Source organism: Lonchura striata, chromosome 2 (genome assembly GCF_046129695.1).
Source record: "Lonchura striata isolate bLonStr1 chromosome 2, bLonStr1.mat, whole genome shotgun sequence".
Taxonomy (NCBI): Eukaryota; Metazoa; Chordata; class Aves; order Passeriformes; family Estrildidae; genus Lonchura; species Lonchura striata.
In genome coordinates, this window is record NC_134604.1 from 18,362,844 (window position 1) to 18,386,660 (window position 23,817).

The following is a 23,817-nucleotide window of genomic DNA, read 5'->3' on the forward strand; positions in this document are numbered from 1 at the left end:
CCATGGGGGCCACCGCCTCCTGATTCTTGCATGGATCAAAGCTGGCACAAGTTGGCTAAGTCAAATTTTACAGAGTTAAGGACACAGTAGGAACTTCAGACTGATCAACCAGCAGGTTACTTTAGAAAACAACATTCCATTAATGTTGGCACTTGACTAATTCCAAATGGATTTCCACTTCCAAATTCCTTCAGAATTAATGTGTTCAAGACTAGGCTGGACGGAGCTTGGAGCAACCTGGTCTATGGAAGGTGGAACCAGTTGAGCTTTAAGGTCCATTCTCACCTAAACTATTCTGAAATTCCATTAATCCCTTCATCTAAAGCAGCATTCTCCCTCTAAAATTCTTTTATAAAGGTCAAGGTCCAAATTCTGACCCATCTGCACCTCAATATTTAAATTAAATTGTCTTGTCAAGTGCCAGAATGCAGCTGCTAAGACACCAGGATTGTATGAAAGCAGATACAGAAATGTACATTGAGTGGATATTAAGGTGGAGCTTTAACCACATGCCAAAAAAAAATCAATGTAAAGTGGGAGAGAAGTAGCCTCTTGTGCTGGAAAGCCACAAAATCCCTGTTATTTCCAGAGCAGGAAAATAACTGTGCACTTATGAGCTCGTTCTATCACCCAAGCGCTGCTGGAGTCCACAGTCCTCTCACAATGGGGAGATTTTTGAAGAGACTTTTTCACCGAGATTGTTTTTTTTTTTCCAAGCCTCTCATGCTTTGACTGTGAGACCAAAGTTCCCCCAAGCTACAGTATCTCTAACAAAGCAGCTGCATAAATTGGAATGGGAAAAAAGAAAGGATGAATAAAAATGGGGCAAAATGCCTTTGAGGAACTCTCTGCTCTGCAGAGTCTCAGACAGGGCTCCTCACAGCCCTTCTGATCCACCAGCTGGAAGAGCTGCCAAACTCAACCAGAATATCTCATGCACAAAGCAGCTGAGAGTATTTTATGTTCATTCCCATCTGCTGGTGGCCACTCTCCTCCACAAAAGCACATTCCCAAATAATTCCACACATCAGGTGAAAGTCAATGCACATAGAAAGTAGGAAGCCCTAACACAACACCCAGTAGCAGATTACATTCCCCAAAATGGTATAAAAAGGAGTTTTCCAGGACTGATTTTGTAAGGGGGTTACAAGATCAAAGCAAGTCAAGGTGAACATAATCCACAGGGAAAAAACCAGATACACCTAAATTGAGATTTTCTTTTTCCAAAACACCATTTTTCTCTCAAATGAATTCTTGCCATACCAGCACACTTTAGTTCCCCACTAGTTACATAATGATGGTAAACATCTTTCTCGAGTATTAAGGATGACATTTTTAGACAACTCAGTTCTAAAGAAGGTTTCAAACAGACAACAGACTTGCTCTTCCACGTAAAGATTAATTCAACCAAAGCACAACTTGAAATATATGAAAAAAAAAATCAGCCAATACTGTAGCTTAAGTCATCACCTATCACAATACCTGGATATTCTCTAAACAAGGGGCTCTCAGCTGTGGGATCCTCATTTCCATAGCTGGATTATCCCAGCAGGCAGCTCCTGAGGGAAGCCCTCCTGCTGGACTGTCCCAGCACCTGCATGTTTGTTAATCTAAAGAAAAAAGCCCTTTGGTTCCTTTTCCTTACGATTTCCAGGGCATCCTCTTTGCATGAATTCAGCCCCAGCTCCTCTCACCACCCTTGCTGCACTGGCTTTGCTGCAGGGTTTTCCCTGTGAATCACGGTCCCATCCGGCTCCCTATGGGAAATCTTTCTCCTTCATTAAGGGATTAGCCACCACCACATGCAGCCATCCAGGAAAAGCCACAACCAGCTGTCCTACCTGTATAGGCCATGTTCTTCGGGTTTCCGTAGGGAGCCCCGGGTTGGACAGGGCTGTAAACAGGATTCATGGTGGAAGACCAGGAACTCTGAGGACAAAAGAAAAGCAGAGTTGAGATGGTTGCCTTTCGTTGGCTCCCGAGTCACTGTCTGTGCAGAGTCCTGATAGCATCGCCCTGTTAGAATTCCAGACACAGACAGCTGTGAAGGAAGGGATTTACAACCAGACATTACAACCAGATAGCATATTTAATAATTCAAGTTTTGGATCTCTCCGTTAATTCCCACAACTTCTCCAGCGCTGCATATTCTGCCTACAAATGTACCTGGAGCAGATTCATCTTCCACATCCCTGCTCCAGGGGGGCTCAGGACTCATGACCCCACTTCCAGCTTGAGATGAACAAAGAGTCAGGCAAGGAATTCTCCCCCTTGGAAGAGCGAGCAGTTCTTGGGTGATAAAACCAACTGTGCTGAAGACCTGACCTTTCTGAAAGCAGCAGATAAAAGACCATTGGCCGCTGGCGAGATGGAGGAGGGCAAGTGTTGGTGAGCTCTCAGCGTGAGCTGACTGTGAAAACCTGCAGGCCAAGGCTGGGCTCCTGTGCGGGGCTGGGCAGGGCCACCCCCGATCCGACCCACGGGAGACTGTCGCTGAGCGAGAGATTCCCACAGCCCTTGTGCTCCCCTCTCTGATAAAAACAACAAAGCCGGGTCAGCTTCTTGTGGGTTTTATTAAGAGGAAAGCAAGTAACTTGGGAATTTGTGTCTCCTAAGTGTCAGTTAAGCAACTGGCTCAGTTAATTATCTTAATGAAGCACATTCTCAGTTCTGATTAATGGGAAAATCAGTCATTAAGCTTTATTAGCCGATGCATTCGTCTCCACAGCTATCTAGTGGTAATTTCACACCAGAACCAAACCCATCTTGCTTCAAAATCTGGGGATTTTGTTAAAATGTGTTATTTTACAGTTCATAAATAACACCATTCTCTCCAAACAAGTCCCTCATGATGGGGACACAATTTGTTACATCATTAACGCCTTTCACTTCACCTCCGGAGAGTAAACAAGTCAAACGTTACATGTTAGCACCGACTGACTTGACAACAATTAGTGCTTAATTAATTAGCTGTCCCTCCACCCCCAAGTTAGCACTGAAGGAGCCATCCTCAAAGCAAAGGAAGCCAGGGCTATAAGCAAGTGGGAAGAGACAGGGAGACTCCGAATTCCATCAGTGGCTTCACTAGCACACATCATTAAGAGCATTAAGAAGATCTTTAAGAAAATCAGTGTAGGACCAGGCTGCCTGGAGAAGCTGTGGCTGCCCCACCCCTGGAACTGCCCAAAGCCAGGTTGGATGGGGCTTGAAGCATTTGATCTAGTGGAAGCGGTCCCTGCCCATGGAACTGGATGAGCTTTAAGGTCCCTTCCAACCCACATAATTCTGTGATTTTATGAAATAAAATATAGGAGGGTAACACTTTACCTTTTCCTTGTTCCTTCCCAAAAACCACCAGTGACAGCTGGACCTGCTCCCAGAAAGGGCTTGGTATCGTGGCTGCTTTTCTAAAGTGCCTTTTCAATACCAGCATCATTTCATTTGTACTCTTGTGTGTGGAAAGAGTACTAAAAAAAATCATAATTCAGGGAAAAAAAAATGACTGTGTATGCGTGGCTTGCATTAGGTGTTGTACCAAATGGTAAAAGCAAAACACTCTTATTGAGAAAGATGAAAGAAATGCTTTTTATCCCAGATAAAAATGTTGCAACCGTGGTGGGGGCTTGAGAGCTTGTGAGGAAGAGGTTTGTGCTTCCTCCCTGCTTTGTATGCAGGGTGGGATTTCCAGACAGCAGGAAAGAGCCCCTGCAAACTGCATTTGGGAGGGATGATTTTCTCTACCATTCTGAAAGACAATGCCATCCAAAAATATATTTGAAATTCATTGCAGGCACCATGTTGTGGCATTGAAACAGCTACACTGAAATGGGAATTAAACAAGATTAGCAAAATTAAACCTTCTGCACTGCCAGAACCTGCGGAGTTCACTTGTGGCCATGAATGCCCAACAAAAAGACTACTAAAAATTAATTATAAACAGACAAACACCAGTGCTGCTCTATAGCAAGAGCTTCCAGTGCTTCCTAATCCCTGAGACAGCCACGCTCAGTTGCTCTGAGAGACTCCAGCAAGGAGTAACTCCAGCAGGAATGCCATGGGAATAAGCTGCTAGCAAACAGTCCCGGGATACTTTGTGGCTGTAACCTGGTTACACGTTCATCTGTTTTATCCTCCCTGTGAAACTGCAGGACACACTCCCATCCCACCAGCAACTGCTCCACATGAAGGGCAAACAGAGCCACTAGGGAGGGCCGGAATGGGTCACTGTGGCCTTGGCAGAGCTGGGGAATGGTTTGGCTCCATGACTTTGGAGGGCTTTTCCAGCCTTGGAGGGCCTTTCCAGCCTTGGAGGGCTTTCCCAAACTTAATGACTGATTCCATGAGTGTGTCCCCCACTCCTGGGAATCAGGAATCACTGTACCTCCAAACTCCTACAAGACACAGGCCACCAGGAACATCTCATCCCACTGCTTTCCCCCATCACTGGTTTACTTGGTGCCTTTGGAAACACTGTGCCCAGATCCCCCCACCTCCACAGGGGGGTTTGCAACCCTCATCATTACGGTTGGAAAAGATCTCCAAGATCATCAAGTCCAACCTCTGACCCAATATAAAAGCTAAAAGAACAAAGCAGGCATGGAAAATCCAGGAAGTTAATGAAGTTATTACCATTATCTTTTCAGAACAAAGGAATGAAATCTTTACAAACAGAGAAATAAATATATTTTGCAGGGTTTTTAAAACAGTGACATGGACAGGTGAATATTTCAGGCTCTCCAAAAATTAAATAGTAGCTCTGAACTTGAAAAGAAAAGAGTAAACAGTGGAAAAGGGAGCTGTTCTGAACAACAGACATTTTTTCCATTTTCTTTCAAGTCATTCCTTGTGTCAAGGTGATTTTCCCTTTAAACTCCCATTGCCTTGTTTTTTGTGGCACTGGGATGCAATGCCTTTTGAGAGCCCCGTTCCTTACGCTCAGGAGAGAGGTTACTATTTTCTCGATGTGCCAAAAGCAATTTATTTCGCATCAGGCGGCACAAAACCAACATGAGAGTGTATGAACAAAGAAAAGAGATACTTTTCTTCCTTGACCTGCACATCACCTCTTTAAATGAATTTTATACAAATTGCATGCTAATAATATTCAGTCAAAGTCTCCTTGAACATGAAAAGGCCTCCTGACCTTACACTCCATGCAAATTCCACTAATTTTCTGACAATTTTTCCCTTAAGTCGTTTGAAGCTTGACCCTCACTTAGGATCCACCAAACAATAATTAAATTACCTTCCAATTCATCTGTTAAAAGTTAATTTAGGCAAGGTACAAGGGTACATCCCACCTTTCCCTAAAAAAGTCTGGGACAGTGGGCACAAGCTTGGAGATTTGTTTCCACAATGAGCAGCTTCTTCTTTAATTTATCCTTTTTTTAGCAACACCTTAAGAGCTGACTGAACATCTCTCATGTGAAACAAAATATTGAACTTGTTACAGAAATGTAACAGGGTTTTATATAATATATATGTTATTCATTTATTTATTTATTTATTTATTTATTTATTTATGTAATGTGAACACATCAGGTTGACACATGGAAACCCAGACTGGTTTGGGTGGGAAAGACCTGAAAGATCATCCAAGTCCAAACCCTGCCATGGGCAGGGACATGTCCCACTGTCCCAGGTTGCCTTTGCCTCTCCAGGTGATCTCCCCCACCTCCCAAAACTTTACAATCCTACAGCATCTTCCATCAGATCCACCTCCAAAGCAGGACAGGAGCACTCAGATCTTCACTGAGGAGACACAGGAGAGTGTCCTGGGAGACAAAACCCCAAGGAGCCACATTCTCATCACCTGCTGCTTCCTCTGAGATGAAGAACTAAATAATCAGGTTTTCCAATAGAGAAAAGCCTGACATCCCTAACAGCAACAAGCCCTTTTGTCTTCATTGTACAAAAAATGAAATGGATAATTTATAAGCATAAAGCAGCTCTTGACTTTGGAATTTGCTGACCTTGGACTCCCCAAAAAATAAATGAGGCAGGAAAAATCTCAACCTTTCATTTGCTGAATTTATGATCTGCTTAAAAGCCAGAGGATCAAAAAATGATAATTCAGTAATTAATTCAATTTAATGTTTTAGACTGCATATTGAAATATTGTACAGGAAATCCCTGTCCTCCCTGAAAAGGCCTAGGAAGATGGGATCACTTGTTGCCCAGGTAAACCTGAATATGGGTGGCGAAATACCTGCACATTGTGTTTGCCTGGTTGAATTATGCAGAGCTTACACAAATACCCCTCTGATCCTAAATAAATGAGAAATTATTGAATCATATACTCACAGACTGGTCTGGACTGGGAGGAACCTTAAAGCTCATCCAGTTCCAAGCATGGGCAGGGACACCTTCCACCAGACTGGGTTATTCCAAGCCCCCCAATCAACCTGGCCTTGAATCAGTTCCCCCACAAGAAATTTCAGAATGACAAAAACCAAAAGATTCTGGCACATCTGGGGTTATATTAACTTGTTTCCAGCGAAGAAAATGTGTTCATGCAGATGAATTCTGTGCTGCAAATTCTCAGCCTTTTATCAGCAAGTCTGATGGGTTTCACCAGCAGGTAACCAATAAATACATGTATTTTTTAAAAGATCTAACATATCTGCCCCAGTGAGTCCAAAAACATTCTCAGCAGCTCTCAAATAACTTCCTTGATATATTCCTATTAATTTCTCTAACTTGAGGCCTTGCTGACTTTCCCTTTGGAGATGAACCCTGCTGTACTCTTGTACTCGGTGCTCTCTGACTGAGCTACAGCCTCTTCCAGCTGATTATCTCCATTCTGTTGTCTTCCCTATCCTACTTCATTATGTTCTGCTGGAAAGGCCTCTTGGAACACACAGCTCAAAGACACTTCTCTCTGCTCCTTCCTTTCCACAAGCACTGCCTGGGAGATTTGGGTTGGCCACCGGGAAAAGCCTGGATTATAAACGTCCACCCCACAACATCACCCAGGCACTACAAAAAACAGAACAAAATATTCTTAGTTATCTTTCTTATCTGAGCCTTCTTGTGCTGCTTCACACCTTTCTCCCAGCCAACCACTGCTCCTTCTCCTAAGAGAAGCTGCACTGCAGGAGTCAAGACAGAACAACCAGACACAAGAGAAAAATCCATAAAAACACAACTTCTAATACTAATAAATACCATCTTTCCCCCTTCCAAGCTCTTTAAAAATATTAAATAATGGATCACCTCTTTGGCTTTGTTTTACAGATGCAGAGAAGATTCAGGAGAGCAATGGGTTCAAGGGTGAGCTCACTGGGACCATTGGGATAGGTGGAATAACCATCCCTGGAAGTGTACAGGGAACACGGGTTAGTGGTGGCCTTGGCCTGGGTTCACAGATGGACTCAATGGTCTCAGAGGGCTTTTCCAACCTAAATGATTCCATGATTCTAGAGTTAACCAGACCATACTGGCAGGACCAGGATTCAGGTCTAATATCCACTTTCCATCACATTATCCTCAAAACCAAGCTTTAATTTATGTTTTGCCCCAAAATTTCCAACCACTACCACTAATTACTCTCCATCCATTTTTATAATTACTGCCCCCAAGATAGGAGAATCCCTTTGAAGCTATATCCCAAATACTGAAACATGACTCCTTCCCATGGATTGCAATAGGATAAACATCTACATTTGTCTGGGAGTCAATCACACCATACAAAGGTAGCAATCAGCAATACAATATTCCTGGAATTAAAATCAGATGAGGGCAGAGATATCTTTTTAATAACAGATGGGTCAGGCCTTCCTGGGCTCTATTTGGTTAAATCCACTGTGCTGCAGGTTTTGGCTGTAATTTGTCACTTCCAGCCATGGTTGTACCTCATTGCTCTCTAACAGTCTTCACCCAGATCCTGTTTTCTGGTCACCTCTGGAATTTCTTCTCTGGTCAAGACTGGAAACCCAAGGCAGGGTTGAGGAGCAGCTACAGCCCCACTTTCCCATTGGGCAGCACAGTAAATCTCTCCCTGTCCTCTTCTCTTCCTCTGCTCATGCTGATGGATGGACCCAGATGGGGTTTAGAGACTGGGAAATACGAGGATGAACAGTGCAAACAGAGGGAATCAATCCTCCCTAACAGTCCCTTCTTCCTTAAATATTTTGGAATCTTCGTTCTGAAACAAAGCAGTACCAGGGAAGATGAAGGAGGGCCCAGGCTAAATCTGTCATCAGGAAGGGAGCTTTGGCAAGAAGTTTGTTTATCATCGTCTTTTTGTAATTTTGTCTTGGCAAGAGGCTCTGTGTTAACAAGCCCAGGAGCCTGAAAGTCTTTCCCATCCATAGGACAGGCAGGCAGTGGCATTCCCTCACTCCATTTGGAAACCAAGCTACATGGAAGGAGAAAAACAGACTCCAGATTTATGCTGGGCTTGATGTGCCCCACCAAAATCCAGAAAATATATGGGGCAACTCAGTACCACTTGAAAAATAAGCAAAAGACGTTGCTGACTTTTTGGGGGAAAGCTGCCAAGTGATGAACAAACAGAACTCAAATTAAGAAATTAAGAAAATCACAACAATCATAGGCAGAGCTCAGTAAAACAACCAGCACAACAGAAAGCAAGCTTACAGAGATTACCACAATAGAAATCTTTAAATGAAGGCTACAGATGTCTGTAAAGCTGTCCCAGGCCTCAAACACAAGTCAAACATTCCATACAGGAATTACCAGAGGTTAGTGGCAGACACTGTATAAAGGACAAGAGGCAATAATCAGTGCATGTATGGCATGATCCCTAACACATGCAATATGCACTCAATTAGCATATTCATAGTTCACAACCACTGGAAAAGCCAAAAATTTTCCAGCCTGACACTACAGAAGATTTTGAAGTGCTTTTATTCACCTAAACACTTGTTCAGGTTCCCAGCCCAGGAGGCCAAAACCAGGAATGCTTTTGCAGCAACACAAAAGAAAGGGCTGAAAGGCCACAGCAAATCAACAATTAACACTTTTCACAGACTTCTGGACATACCTTCCTGCACTAAAGAGTGGGAAAAGAAGTTTGAAGGAGCTTACAGCTTGCAGTTTATATGAGGAAAAAAAGAACTACTAAATCTCCAGCCTATGATGGCTGGAAAACCCAGCTTTGCTTCCTTGTTTCCTATCAGGGAGATAAGACCAATTTGTAGAATGAATGGCAGGGCAGAAATTGCAGATCAGCCATTCCCTTCTTTCTTAAAATAACAGCGAGTGCCGAGAGCAAAAATACAGTAAAAAAAGTCCTGGAAGTGTCTTGGAAATGTTCAAAAGGAAAAGATTAGTCTGAAGCACCAAGCAAACATCGGCCTTCCCATGTGAACATCTGTACTCGTCTCAGATCGATCCCTCCTGGCCACAAGGTCAAGGAGCAGAGGAGCCACTTCAAAAGCCAGAGCTTCAGCATCCATGCAGGTTAAACAGTCACAAAATCACACAATGGTTTGGGTTGGGAGTCACCTTGAAAATCCTCCAGTTCCACCAATTCCATGGGCAGGGACACCTTTCACTAGCACAGGCTGCTCCAAGCCCTGTCCAGCCTGCCCTTGGGCACTTCCAGGGATCCAGGGACAACCACAGTTTCTTTGTGGCACCCTGTGTCAGGGCCTGCCCACCCTCACAGGGAACAATTCCTTCCCAAAATTCCATCCATCCCTGCCCTCTGGCAGTGGGAAGCCATTCCCTATGTCCTGCCCCTCCATCCCTTGTCCCAAATCCCACTCTTGGTGGCAGTGCCAGGGAAACATTTGGACTCAATGTCCTTGGAGGCCGTTTCCAAATTTAACAATTCTATGTCTGTACCTATGACTGGTAATTTAATTATTCTTAGAAATCAGTGTTGATTTTACAACACACTCAAGTGTAGCCAGAATAAACCCACCTGGTTTAAGCACACAGAGCTGTCTGTAGCCTCACAGCTTCATATTATAAACTCTACAGAGAAAAAGCCTTCTTATATTGCACAAAAGATCCCAGCACACATTACACAGCAATTCCATGATTTACAGTGCATACCCTTATTTGTGCCTTTTTGAAAAAGAAGGAAAAAATCAGGCTTTTGATTTGCAACCAATTTGTGACACATTTCTTTTCATGCTGATAAGCCTCATCTCTGCACATAATAAGGCTTCTTTCTGCCATCATTTCTCCCTAACAATTCAATTTTCATCTTAAATGAACTCTATCAATCATACAACAGGTGCACATCACCTACTCAAGAGACAGATTTCCTTTCTCCAGATTTCTCTGTCTTCTGACAATGCCTAAATTGATAATAACTGTGATAAAACCTCCAGTCTGGTGTGGGACTAATTTGGGTAAGATTTGCTCTATTTTTTAATGAATTCACAAGTTTTTTTCCATGCATGGAAAATAAACTCAGTATTCCCAGAAGATATTTTGTGAAATACTAGTGGCATGTTTTTAATTTCCTTAATAAACAACAGCAACTGAGTTCCTGGTTTCTGTTCAATGATTAATTCAGCTGTGAGAGATGATTTCAACAGCAAGGGAAGAACTAACAGGAGATCTAGAAGGAATTAAATATATAATAAGCAGCCCAGTAGGCAGCACAGACTGTGGGTAGGAGAGAAACCAGACTGGATGTGCATTCTCTGGACAATGCAACCAGCACAGGGAGCACAGGGAAAGCACAGGGCAGGGCCTGGGCAACCTTCACAGGAATTGCCAGGCAACAGGAGTGAAAAAAAATGTCCTTGAGGGAAAGAAAAGGAGGGCAAATTATGAGTGTGGCTACGACCTCTACGATCTAGAGAGCCTGGGAAAACACACTTCAGAAAGAACAAATGTTACACAGCAAGACACTTCTTGCTGTGTCCCCCCTTCTCTATATTCTTTTCCCAAATTGACTTTTTTCAATAACTATAGAATGATCTGGTTATTCTTTTTCAATTAATGATATGCCTTTAATCACATTTGTAATATATATTTTATATTTTAATTTCTTTACCTAGGTGAATTTAAACACAATGGTGCCTGCATTTAGAATCAGAACACAGGGAACAACACTCCATAAAGTATTTCCACATAAATTTCCCAGGGCACAGGTGTTCCTCACTGTCATTACTGGGGCTGTGCCATCCCACCAGCATCCCTCCACGTGCAGAACACCCCTAGTGCAAAGCCAGAGGAAGATGGAAAGTACACAAAACAAGGAGAGGAGGATGCACTTCACATGCCTCTGTTTTTTCTGGAAAATAAAACCCAGCTGTGCCCAGATTTTGGTGTCAGCGCAACAGTGTCAGATTTGTCCTCCCAGTGTGGCTGAGGGCTATGGAAATGCAATTACAAAGGGTTTTAGGGTGGCACTTTTAATTTCCCCCTCAGGCAGCCTGTTTGCCACAGGCAGCAACTCATCTGTGTGTTCTGTAGATGTTTAAACCCTTGGCAGAGGAAGCCCAGGTTTCCCCTGCTCCCACTTTTAGTTTGTAAATGAACATGAGCCCGCAGGTATTTCCAACTCGATGTGGATGAGCTGAGGTGAAGCTGCCATTGATGTCCTCACATCCCTCATTTGTTCAGCTCAGCCAACACTAAAAACATCTCTAAACCCATGAAATGTGTGCTTGCTCCTCCCCTGGTCTTTTATCTGATGTAAAATACCTATCCACTGGCTGGAAGGAGAAAGTGAGGTCTTATACTGAAGGATGGGAACACCATTTTGGAAGGATTTTATTCTGTATTTTAACAGGACAACACAAACAGAAGCTAAATCTAAATATAATTACTAGCAAAAGTTCTTCACCCAAATGGAGCACTGGAATGGGCACAGCCCCAAGGCTGCCAGAGCTCCAGGAGTGTTTGGACACTCAGGAATGCACAGGTGTTGGGGTGTCTGTGCAGGGCCCGCAGTTGGATTTTGATGTTTGTGGGTTCTTTCCAGCTCAGGATGATTCTATGATCTGTCAAGGCAGCCTTGTAGAAGGCGCAGAGCAGAATTCCCATCCCCACAGCAGCAGGAGCTCTATAGCTACACTCCTGAGCTCTTGCTGACCCAGGACTTGTAATCTCCTTCTGCTGGAGCATATTTGATACAAATGCTAATCCTCCTGATTTGCAATTCACTGCTGCCATCTGATCCTGCAAATCTTCTGCAGACATCAGAGCAGGCAGAGAACTGAACACGAGACAGAACTGCTCAGGCTGTGCTGCCAATTACCAGCAATTAAGAGGGCACTCAAAAAAATCCTCATCAGCCCCTGAACCACCTCGGGAACTCAGAGCTGGCATCACTGCCAAGCCTCCCATGCCTCTGCAGCCTTCTGCACCCACTGTGTGCAGCCTGTCTCAGCCATGGCTCCTGGACAATGTGTGCCATGAGTTCCTGATTCCAGCCAGGCTCCAGCAGAGGACAGCCCGTGCTGGGGAGGAAGCTTCCAAGGAACTTTGCTCCACAGGTGCCACGTGGAGGAACAGGATCTCCCCAGAGCTCCAGAAGAACACTGCAGCTCCAGATCTGTCACTTGTATATTAAAATGCCAGCTGAAGGCTTTGTAACAGTCTGACAGCCTGGATATGGTGCATTATGGAATCACAGACTTTGTGTTGGAAGGGACCTTAAAAACCTTCCAATTCCACTCCATGCCATGGCAGGGTCACCTTCCACTATCCCAGGCTGCTCCAAGCCCTGCCCAGCCTGGCCTTGGACACTTCCAGGGATCCAGGGGCAGCCCCAGCTTCTCTGGGCACCCTTTGCCAGGGCCTCCCCACCCTCACAGACAGAAATGCCTTCCCAAGATCTAATCCAAATTCACCCTCCTTCAGTTTAAAACCATTCCACCCTTGTCCTATCCCCTGTGCTGAATTCTTCTGCTGCTGCCCATTTATAAAATATTGTGACAATCCTGAGATCAATAGGAAAGCCATGTAAACTGAAGGAAACCCCTGGAGGAATGCAGGGGGACCAGATTAGAAACTTAGAGGGGGAAATTACAGAGGCAGAGGGAATGCAAAAGCATCAAGAGCATCCCTAAGTCCAAAACCAGGAACAGAGGCTGAGTCATGGCTGCTATATTTGGTATAAATCCAGAGAAATCATTCCTAAAATAGGTTAACAAAATACTAAGAAGCAGGAAAAGGAAATTCCATCTTGAATGTAGAGTGAAAAACTCCATCTCAGAGAGTTTAACATGGTAAGGAAAGCCCTGGGGTCACCAGCCTCCAAAGGGAATGAAATACTGGTGTTGCTGAAGAGGATCTTTGTTAGACATAATCCTGCAATTACAAAAGAGCCCCATAAAAATACAACTCCATTTCCCATCTTGTAATCCAGTCCATAACACTTGCTTTCACCAGCAAAGAAAAAGCATCCTGTTCTGTTGGGCCTTTTAAGGCTGTGCAGTGTTTGCTCAAAAAACAAAGTAGGGCTTCAGATGAGCAGCAGGAACTCTGGGGTTTACTTTCCCAGGGGTGATGAGAGCAGTGAGTATGCGCAGCCCTGGAAAGGTTTGGGAACTCTCAACATTACCAAAAAAAAAGAGGCTGGCAGCTGCTCCAGCAGCTTCTGCCCACCACCTCGGATCATTTCCTGCAAAGTTCAAAACACCCCTGGCTGGGTGTTCACACATTCTGCTTTGTATCCTATACAGTCTGGGCAAATCACTCAATTAAGTGGCTGTTAATTATGGCTGCACATCACTTCTTTCTCATCAGCATCAGCCTTGGAGCAATCACACACCTTACCCTGTTCTGCTTTGCTGTAACCTGATGTCTGAGCCCACATGCCCCTTCCCAGGAGAGGGCTGAAGTTGTGCTGCAGCTGGGCTGGGTTTGGGCCCCTCCTGACCAGGATTTTGGGGTGACTGCATTAATGAGGTGACCTGCTGGCCCATATCCCATATATCCTACATATTGCTGACATAAGTTGGAGACTTCATAAGGGTCCGTGTATCTCCTGACAGAGCCATCACCAATCAATCCAAAAATATCAACTAACAGAGGTTTCAGGTTAACTGAAGTGGCTCCATAGAATTATACTTGTCCAGATTTCTAAACTATTTCATGACTCCTTTATTGAGGAAAACCCATGCAATATGGAATATAGATCTCTCTGAAGCACAAGCACTGGTTTAACTGGAAGCCACAGACCTGAAGGTGACATTATACATGAAGTCCCAGGTCTGGTTGAGAGAAAGTCAGGAGAGATGAACTGAACAGGCCCTTAAAGCATCTAAAAACTCATTCTCTCTTCAACAGGGAGGCTGAGGAAAGCCTTCCAGCCAGGGAATCCAGGGAATGCCACTGCCCGTGCCTTGGCAGCTCCCCTGCTCTCATCACCAGCAACTGCTGGGTCTTGCTCTGCTCCCTCAGCTTCAAACAGCCTGAAGATGAATCATTATGAATCCCTGAACTTGCAGAACAAGGTCTAATTTTTCCAGCTTCAGTCTTCCATAACATTTGGCTGGCTGGATCAGCGGCACCATGCCAAGAGCAGGTATTTCACCCAAAAATGCTATAGACACATTGCCAGGTTTGGACACAGCAAGAGGACAAGGGAAGATACAGAATCCCAGAATTTGGGCTGGGAGGGCCTCAGAGTTCATCTAGTGCCATCCTCTGCCATGGGCAGGGACACCTTCCACTTGCCCAGGTTTGCTCCAAACCCCGTCCAACCTGGCCTTGGACACTGCCAGGGATCCAGGGGCAGCCACAGCTGCTCTGGGCACCCTGTGCCAGGGCCTCCCCACCCTTACAGGGAAGAATTTGTTCCCAGTATCTGGTCAGAATCCACACTCTATCAAAGTAAATGCGATTTTACTTTCCTTTTCACACCTTTGTCAATAATCAGTGCTCACAGATAAGAAAGTCAAAAATTCTTGTTCACAGCATTGGAACCACATTAAAAATACCCATAAACATAAAGCAAAACTCAAAGGAAATGACAGAGATCTACCTCAAAAAATAAAGAAATTTGGCTATTCCTAAATGATAGGAAGAGGCCACAGAGATGCTCTGAAATCTGGAACCAGGCTGGGAGAGCTAAGGGTGCTCACCTGGAGAGGAGAAGGCTCCAGGGAGAGATCAGAGCCCTTCCTAAAGGGACTCCAGGAGAGCTGGAGAGGGACTGGGGACAAGGGATGGAGGGACAGGACACAGGGAATGGCTCCCACTGCCAGAGGGCAGGGGTGGATGGGATGTTGAGCCATGGAGTCTCAGTCCACACCAAGAGCCTCAGAACAGCCCCTCAACACTTGGCCCCTCTCGATTCCTGCTTTCCTTGGATCCACAGAGCTGTTTGGGCTCAAGAAGCAATTACAGTATGAGAAAACAAATGGCTCTATTAACTTCTTGCAAAGTGTCACTTTGAGACAAGCCAGGTCATGTCACAACTAAATAACTCCAGAGTAACTGTTTTCAGGAGCCTTGGAATAAAGAGATGAAATTTTTCAGGCAGCAGAGTATAAGATGGTCAATCAGATTGTACCAATTCAGCTTCCATCACATTTTGTAATTTACAGCAGAGTTGACCATTCCTCACTAGCAGGATTGGAGAATCATCCACAGACCTGGATTGGAAGAGATCTTTTCAAGGTATTTAATAATTGCAGAAAAGATGCATGTTGGATAAAATATTTATATGCTCTCTGTGTCTATTTTCTTTTCATTTTTTATTCAAAATCCCGAAGTTTTTCCACATATGGGCCTTTGGGACCACAGGGATTGTACTGGACTGTTGCACTGCTCCTGAGCTAATCCAGACAAACTTTTAGCAACTCTGAGGGCAGGAACTCCAGTGTACAATTAATCCAGTGGTGCTACAATTAATTCTCATTCTTCTCATAGTAATCTTGGTTCAGAGCAGCAAAACAAGACCAAAACATACTACATCAGCCAACTGCACCAGTTAGGAGTTCCCTGGCCCAGAAATCAGCTACAATTTGAGAAAGGGCTCCTGGCTGTCATGGCTTTGCTGAAATTCACTCTGCCTGGCATCTCAGATTTCTACATCACATCCAAGGCACCTTGGACAGGGTAAAGTTTCTTTGTGCTTCATTGAGGTGCCAGTTTGGGACAGCTGCAAGAGCTTCCCTATTCCAGAAGTGCTCCAGTGGTTTGAGCAGCATAAACAGCTGATGTTTCCTGGGATGAGACCATTTGGGATGACCAGTAAACACTGTCCTTTTTAACTGCTGCCAACATGTGTTTCAATGTCCCCTTCTAAATCAACCAGCACAACCCAACAACACAAAACACATGGGGGAATTTTCTGCTGGATTTTATATCAAGCACTTGCCCACGTCACACAAAGGACCAGAAAAACAGCACTGCCCAAATCCATCCTTCAGGCACTCATCCATAGAAGGGCACCGTGAACTCATGGCTCATTTCAAAGCCAAAGCTGCTCTTTGCAGTTCAGATGAGAATCTGGCAAACACCCCTTTTTCCAAAGCATGAATCCTGCTTTTCCACTGCAGTTTCATCATAGATAGGGCCAGCTGGGGGAGAGATAATTATTTTTTTTTCTGAAAGATAGGACCTGCATTCTATGCAAATTAATGTTTAAAATACAGTTTTAGGCTAGAGTCTGCAGTTTAGTTAGGCCACCTCAGAGAATGTTCCTTCCCAACCTGTCACCACCAGGTGAATTCTGGCTGCTCATTTAATGCAGAACTAGAAGAAAATTGGATTCTTTAAACTGAATTTAATATTCATAATTAAGTTTTAACTTCAAAATGAGTTAAAGATGAAAACCAATTTTAAAATGTAATTCCAAGAACATATTTACTTACAGCTTTTGAGCTATTCCAAGGCCAGACTTGGCCGGGTAGCTATACCAGGAGCACATCCTACAGGGTATTTACCAAGAAATTCCAGGGGATTTCTAGTTATTAGAAGAAGACAATCTGACCTGATAGCTCCCTTCTCAAAGGCTTCCTGAAACACAGGTGAAAGAGCTGGGAATTATTGTGGGAGAGGGATTTAGCATCAAGAGGCTTTGCCAGTCCCAAATAAAAATAGTAATACAGCAGCAACCTCATCAGTGGCACAGTGTCTTCCCTAGTTATTCTCACCACAGGCACCCCACACAAAAGGAATTTTCAGGCTAAGTCAGAGTACACAGTCGAGCAGCTTAAGGCACTTTATATTCTCAGGTTTTTTCCCCAACTTCCCGCAGATTTCTCTCCTGATGCCCTTCCCAGCCAAGAACAGCAAATGGAAATCTGCTCCACATCCGTGTGAGATAATGGTCTAATACAAGTGGAAAGTATTTCCTTATACCAGGAGAAAACAGCCATCAACAAGACAAAGAGTGGAATTGCTCATTCCTAAGTGTTTCTGGATGAGTAGGAAAAGGAAAAAAAGGCTCTCTTTTTTTGATTCTCTGATTCTGGCTCTCCCTGGAACGCATCTGTATGATTTCACTTCTCCTACATCTCACAATCAAACAAACTGCCATCAAAAGCCACACATGGTGTTCCTAACTTGGGAATACTGTACATTCCCTGCTTTATTTTGGGATTTCTGATGTGTTTTTCCAATAGCAAGAGCTGTGATTACCGTGAGGACTCCAAGGGCTGAGCATGCCGTCAGTCATCTGGAAATTCTGCAAACAAACAGCACTTCAGCTCTTCCCTGCCAAGAATAAAATCTTATTTGGGACAGGGAAAAAGCCAGTGTTCTCTAAAGTGAGTAGGGTAACATAGAAATTTGCATCTGTTCACAGGAGGATTTAAAATACGGATCATTTCATGTAAGAAGAGTCCAAAGGTGGAAAACTTAAAGGCAAAAGACTCTGCCTGTGGGCTGCTTGAGGAATGTGAGAGAGCCCCCAAAAAATGGGAGAACAGGAGAGCAGGGAGGAGGATGCTCAGTAGAAAACAAAATCATGGGAAACAAATGAGTCAAAATCCAAACCAAAATGAGCTTAAACAAAAGTACAGAACACCTTAAACAAGCTAGAAAGTAAAAATAGCAAATACAGATCTGCTCCATGTTTATTCCAAGTACAGAAAGATTTGTAATTTCCAGAAAACTCAATACATGCTAAAGTCAATAAAACCAAATATTGTTTACTTTAAAAGTCAGGGGAAATTCAGAATGCCTTGTCCATGATGTGTTTGAAAACACTTTATCACATTCAAATCGCTCAGTATGTAACAGCACTGTCCTTATCTTTAACAAGTGTCCTAACGATTACCATGGAACTAGCCAATGTCTCCTCTCCCATGAAGTAAAGTGGCTGAAATACTGCAGTGCCCTCACTCAGATAAATAGGCACAGCATGGGAAGCAAAATAACTCAACCCAAATCCTTCAATTGTGGCTAAAGAGTCCAGGACTGGGGAATAAACCACCTCAAAAAGCTACTTACAAAAGCCCCAGCGAGACAGTATTAAAAAATTAAAGTTATAGGACAATAGGAAAAGGGAATGTTATGGATTAGGGAGCAGCTAGGCAAATACAGGAAACAGCGTGTATTAAACATGGGATTTTCAGACTCCCAAAAGGGTAACAGCAAGGTGCTCCCAGAACCTTTACAGGGACCAGCAGTGGAAACTGGGAAAGAGACAGAAGAGACAGAAGAGACAAAGGAATGTTTGTGTAGAATAAATTATTCATAACAGTCATAATTAAGTTGGAAGATTCAGAGAGCCCTGAGAGAAGTGCAGAGAGTGAAATCATCAGCTGAAAGACAAGGTAACGTGTGCATGCTGAATAAAATAATAAATCCTGCTCCTATTGCAGTGGCTGATGTTTTAGAAAGATTCCCCTAGAGGCAATTTTTGGCTATCCAAAAATCACTTATAATGGAGATTCTAAAATGCTTGATTGAATGCTGTAATATTTGTATCCATGCAATGAAAATGAAATTGCCAAATGACTAAAAAAGTGCATTAAATACTGCATTTCTTTCTTTTTTTTTTTTTTTTTTCAAAATTAGCAGCATTTCTCAGTTGAATTCCAGTACCTAAAGTGGCTTGAGGAGATCTGGAAGAGGGACTGGGGACAAGGGATGGAGGGACAGGACACAGGGAATGGCTCCCACTGCCAGAGGGCAGGGATGGATGGGATAATGGGAAGGAAATCTTCCCTGGCACAGGTTCCCAGAGCATCTGTGGCTGCCCCTGGATCCCTGGCAGTGTCCAAGGCCAGGCTGGACAGGGATTGAAGCAACCTGGGATAGTGGAAGGTATCCCTGGCAGAAGTTCTGCCTCACATCCAGGTGGAACTTCCTGGCCTTCAGTTCCTGCGCTTTCCTCTGGTGCCATTGCTGGGTTCCATAAAGCAGATGTGGGACACCCTTTCCCAGATGCACCTCTACATTTTAATTCCCTCTGCTTTAAATTCGTCAGCCTGCAAAAACATTCAAGAGCCAGTAAAACTCATTTGTGTCTCTTCTGAGGCCGACTCTCATTTGTGAGCCATGGCAGAGCAACACAAACACCAGATCATATACCTGGCATTTGGGTTTTCTTTTTTTAAACCACACCCATTTCACAGGTGGGACTGGAAAAGGATAAAGAAAATGACACGAAAGATGACAATGGTGAGGAGAACTGAAGGTTCAGCTCTGTGTGTGGCCTTCTGAGGAAAAAGCAGAATCAAAGTAGCAGACAAGAAGAGGAACTCTATAAAAACACACACAGGGGAAGGCAGAGCCACAGGGAATCCTGAAATGCTCTCACTGCACTGGCAGCAAGCTCTGCAGCACGGGGATGAGAACAAGGACATTGTAAGTGTAAGGATGATTTTCTCCTCTCATTTTACTAACAGATATTCCTACTATAAACTGATAATTTAGTTAAATTATCAGGAGAAAAGTGAAGATCTTACATTGCCTACTCTGCTCACATTATCGCTCATCCCCGTGCCTGGGTGAGGTGCTGAAGGCAGCACGTTACAATTTCTCTAAGCAGTATTTGACTGATAACCTCCCATGTCCAAGGAATTCTGATTTTTTTTTCTAAATCAACACTAGCACCACTCAATTCCTACATGGCATTCAGCTGGGATCCTGCAGACACAAAACCTTCATAAGACAAAAGCTTTCTTTTTCCCCAGTGAATTATTTTAAGGTTGTGAAAGGAAATTTTTTTTTCCTTGTAAAGCAAGTTGTCTTTTTGTTTGAGGAAAAAGAATACACGTTTCCTCTTGTGTAGAAGATATTCTGATTGCATTACAGAGATCCTGCTGATGCACTTGTAGTGCCAAATAACCCTCAGGAAAATGAATTTTTCCAACAGTAAAATATACGGATTAACAGTTTAGAACACCCACACCCACTCAATAATCCCCAGGGCTAAACCCAACAAATTCCTAGGCTCATTAATTAGCTCACATGCAGGAATGCAATGCCATGGATGCAATACTGTGCAGTCAGGATGTGTTTTATCAGCTCAGGGGCTCTGACAACAATGCAGTGCCTTGGCAGAGAGCCATGAATTCTGACTGAAGGCTCTCCAGCCAGGCTGGAGCTGCACGTGACAAATAAAGCAATGATTCACAGCTGAACTGCAGGGAGATGCTCTGGCAGGCCAGTAGCACCATGGGGATGGGAATCTGCCATTCCGGCACTCTGGCAGCTGGAGGAAGGGAGCCCAAGGATGCTCTGGTGACATCCCAGGGTCACTGTTCCACCCCAAGAAGAGCAGAAATGGAGGGGAGGAGGAACGGTGGATAAGCTGCTGTGGTCTTCCCACAGCTACACCCAATTATTGTCCCCAGTCTGCAAACTCTCTACCTGTAATACTTTTTAAACTAACAAGAGAATTGGCTTCTTACTCCAAAATCTCACTTTATTTCAACATTAAATGCAAAATATTTAGGGGCTCTAGCCCGAGTCCACCAGAGGAACCAAAGCTATTAGCTTGTAAATCCCTATCCAAGCCCTTAATGAACTAGCAAAATAATCATCGAGCAGTATCTGGGAACAACAGCAAACACCTTTACTGGTAACTTCTGATGAATAATCAGCTTCATTCCAGGCACTTTTGCTGAAGAAACACCTTTCAAACACGACCCACCCAAAGACAAGGCAACAGCAGCTCCACAAATGTAGAGTGCTGCTTGTTTCCCTAGAATCCCAGAGTGGTTTGAGTTGAAAGGAGCCTTAAAGCCCATCTCATACCCATCCCCTTCCATGAACAGGGACACCTTTCACTAGACCAGGCTGAACACAGAGAAGAGCCTAGAGAAGAAACAAGGAACTTCATTTTTAGGTGGTCTCACAAGTTATAAGCAATCAATTATCCCCCACTTGCCATAGCCCTCATCTTTCATGGATGTATGACTTTTTAGGGAGTGACTCCTGGACAGAAATCCTGCTGATAAAGCCTCAGATAAATATAGAACAAACTGAAGGTGCAGTTATTGACTTCCAGCCCCGTTCTGCTTTTTTGAACTTTGCAATCTTGACATTAAAGATGTCTTATTTTTAACTTGAAATGACACACTCAGCTGTATAGAACACAAAACACAACGATTCTCCTTGTTCCCAGCTGTGAAAGAAAGACTGACAGGCACAGGGAGCACGCTGAAGTGCCAAGGAATTTTCAGCCACAGTGTCCTGACAGGAGAGGGCAGCTGGGGGAGTCAGGCTCTGCTCCCAGGGAAAATTTCTTCCCCAAAAGGGTTGTAAGGAACTCCAAAATGAGAGAGAACTCTGGGCAGAAAGAATTTGTGATTTTGCTCTGCTATCAATTTGTCTTCAGTTTTCCTAATTTTTTTGTACCTAACCTCTCCATTACACAACCAGACCACATCCAAGGCTAAACAGGATCCTAATGATCTCCCATTAGCTAAACTTCCCAGCAGAACACTTCCAAAGAAGGAAGAGGTCAAAACCTGCCATCAGTAGAAGGAAAATTTCAAAGGACCAGGAAACCAGCTGAATTGTTCCTTTTCCTACTCCAAATCTGTAGTTAGTAAGGACCCACTCCCCCATGGAAAAGCTGCAAAGAAAGGCATTAAACAACCATAAAAGAAATATAAAAGTTTTAGAACAGCTACTGTGTAGTATCTCCTGACTGGATACAACATGAATATGGGGAAAAAAGAGATTTTAAATGCTTGGTCTGTACAGCAGCAGGATCTCACTCATCCTGTTTTACTGATTCTGCTCCAAAGGGGCACAGACCACCTACTCCCAAATTGGACACATCCATGCTAAATTGTATGGGGGATTTCATCCACTGAGCAATGGCAGATTAGGAGGCTTTGAGAACAATTATGTGGGATGAAAAGGAGAGAGGGGGAACCTTCAGCCTTGAATGAGCACATGGAACACCAATGTCTAGACAGTGCTGACACCTCTGTCTATGGGAAGAGGGATTAGGGAAGCAATCTGGCTGTGCTGTCCCTTGTTTGATATGAAACCAGAAGACACTTTGGGCTAAAGGCCTGGCCCTGCTCCAAAAACCACTTTATTATGAAGGATCTGAAGAAAAGGAGGTCTGTAAGAGTGAGAGTGAGGTTTCTGCCTGGCAGTCACAGCAATTAAACGAGACGCCTTGATGAGGAGGAAAAAGCCATCCGAATAAAATCCAAGGTCTCAAAAGAACAGGAGAAAGTCATTTGAAGAGTAGGTCAAGCCTCCTGAGGGGATTACCTTTCCAGTTTGAGACTTAATGCTGGAGACACGCTTGGAAAAGCTGACCAGTGAGATCCTGCTGATCCCACGGATCACCCCGCAACATCTGGATGCTCCAGCGCAAGTCAAGTGTTAAAAGGGAATACAGAAAACTCTGTGAGTTAGGATCAAAACTCGCAGAACTGGAAGGTTCCTTCTCTTCCTTCCACCCTCCCTTTCTCCCTTACTATGAGATTGCTGGGTTAAAATGTGTCTCATCAAACCCCAGATCATATAAGAAACTTGAAAGATCCACTTCAAAGAGCTGCTTTGGCAAACAAAGCATTTAAGTCAATTTAATGCTTCTCATTCTGGAAAGAACCACTTCCTTCAATGGGAAAGGAAAATAAATAATGGAGAGACAAAGCTGGGAACATTTGTGGGAGCTGGGAATAACCAAGCCCAGGCTGTGGCTGTGAAGAGAGGGGGAGCTCCCACTTTCCTGCTTGTTCCAGTGCTTCCAACATGATGGACTCCTCTCCAAGGATGTGCTGAACTGAGAGTGAAAAACTAAACAGAAGCTCAAAGGCTTTCACTCTTACCCAAAAATCCATCTGCCAAACACAGCAGATGCTGGAAACTCACTTGCATGTGTTCAGGGAAGGCAGAAGGGAATACAGCTCTTAAATACATCCATGCCTCTAAAGATATTTGTCATTTCAGATCTGTGCTGCTGTTAGGAACCAATTTTTGCTAAAGATGTGTTTTAAAGGCAGTTCCCATCTCCCTGAATATCCAGAGGATATTTCCAGTTCAATACTCCAAAGTCCTACGGTACCACCATCATCTCTCCAGGCATCCAGGAAGAAGGGAGAAGGAACCTTCTAGTTCTTCCAGGAAATTAAAGCAGAGATGGAGGATCCAACTGTTGGCTCCTTAAGGACAAGTTGGGATGTAAGTCCAATCCAACCTTCTTTTTATGGAGCATTTAATGTGATAATATCTAAGACAGAAGGAAACTTTATACAGACAGAGGGAAATCTTAATTCTCAGACAGACCAGAGGCAATTACCAAAATTATAGCAATGGAATTGTGTTGTTATTTTCTTGCAGTCAAGCATAATTATGGAAAGTCTACTGGAAAGAAAGCTTAGGCTATGATTTGCATTCTAATTAATTTTCAAACTTTTGTGTGGAGAGTTGATGGCCAGAACTGAGAAGTACAGGAACTACCAGACACTGAAATACATTCATCAATATAATATAGGATTTCCAAGG

At 43.8% G+C, this 23,817-nt stretch overlaps 1 protein-coding gene across 3 annotated transcripts in view; it reads right to left on the reverse strand.

The window, feature by feature from the left end:
* FAM168A (family with sequence similarity 168 member A) overlaps positions 1-23,817 on the reverse strand; it is a 128,958-nt gene that overhangs the window by 61,306 nt on the left and 43,835 nt on the right. For all 3 annotated transcript variants that reach the window (XR_013339444.1, XM_077781204.1, XM_021550134.3), the window contains one exon: positions 1,842-1,929. Coding sequence is in view for 2 of the 3 variants with exons in the window: in XM_077781204.1 (XP_077637330.1) it covers positions 1,842-1,911 (70 nt within the window). In the remaining variant the exon portion in view is untranslated. The remainder of the gene's footprint in view (positions 1-1,841; positions 1,930-23,817) is intronic.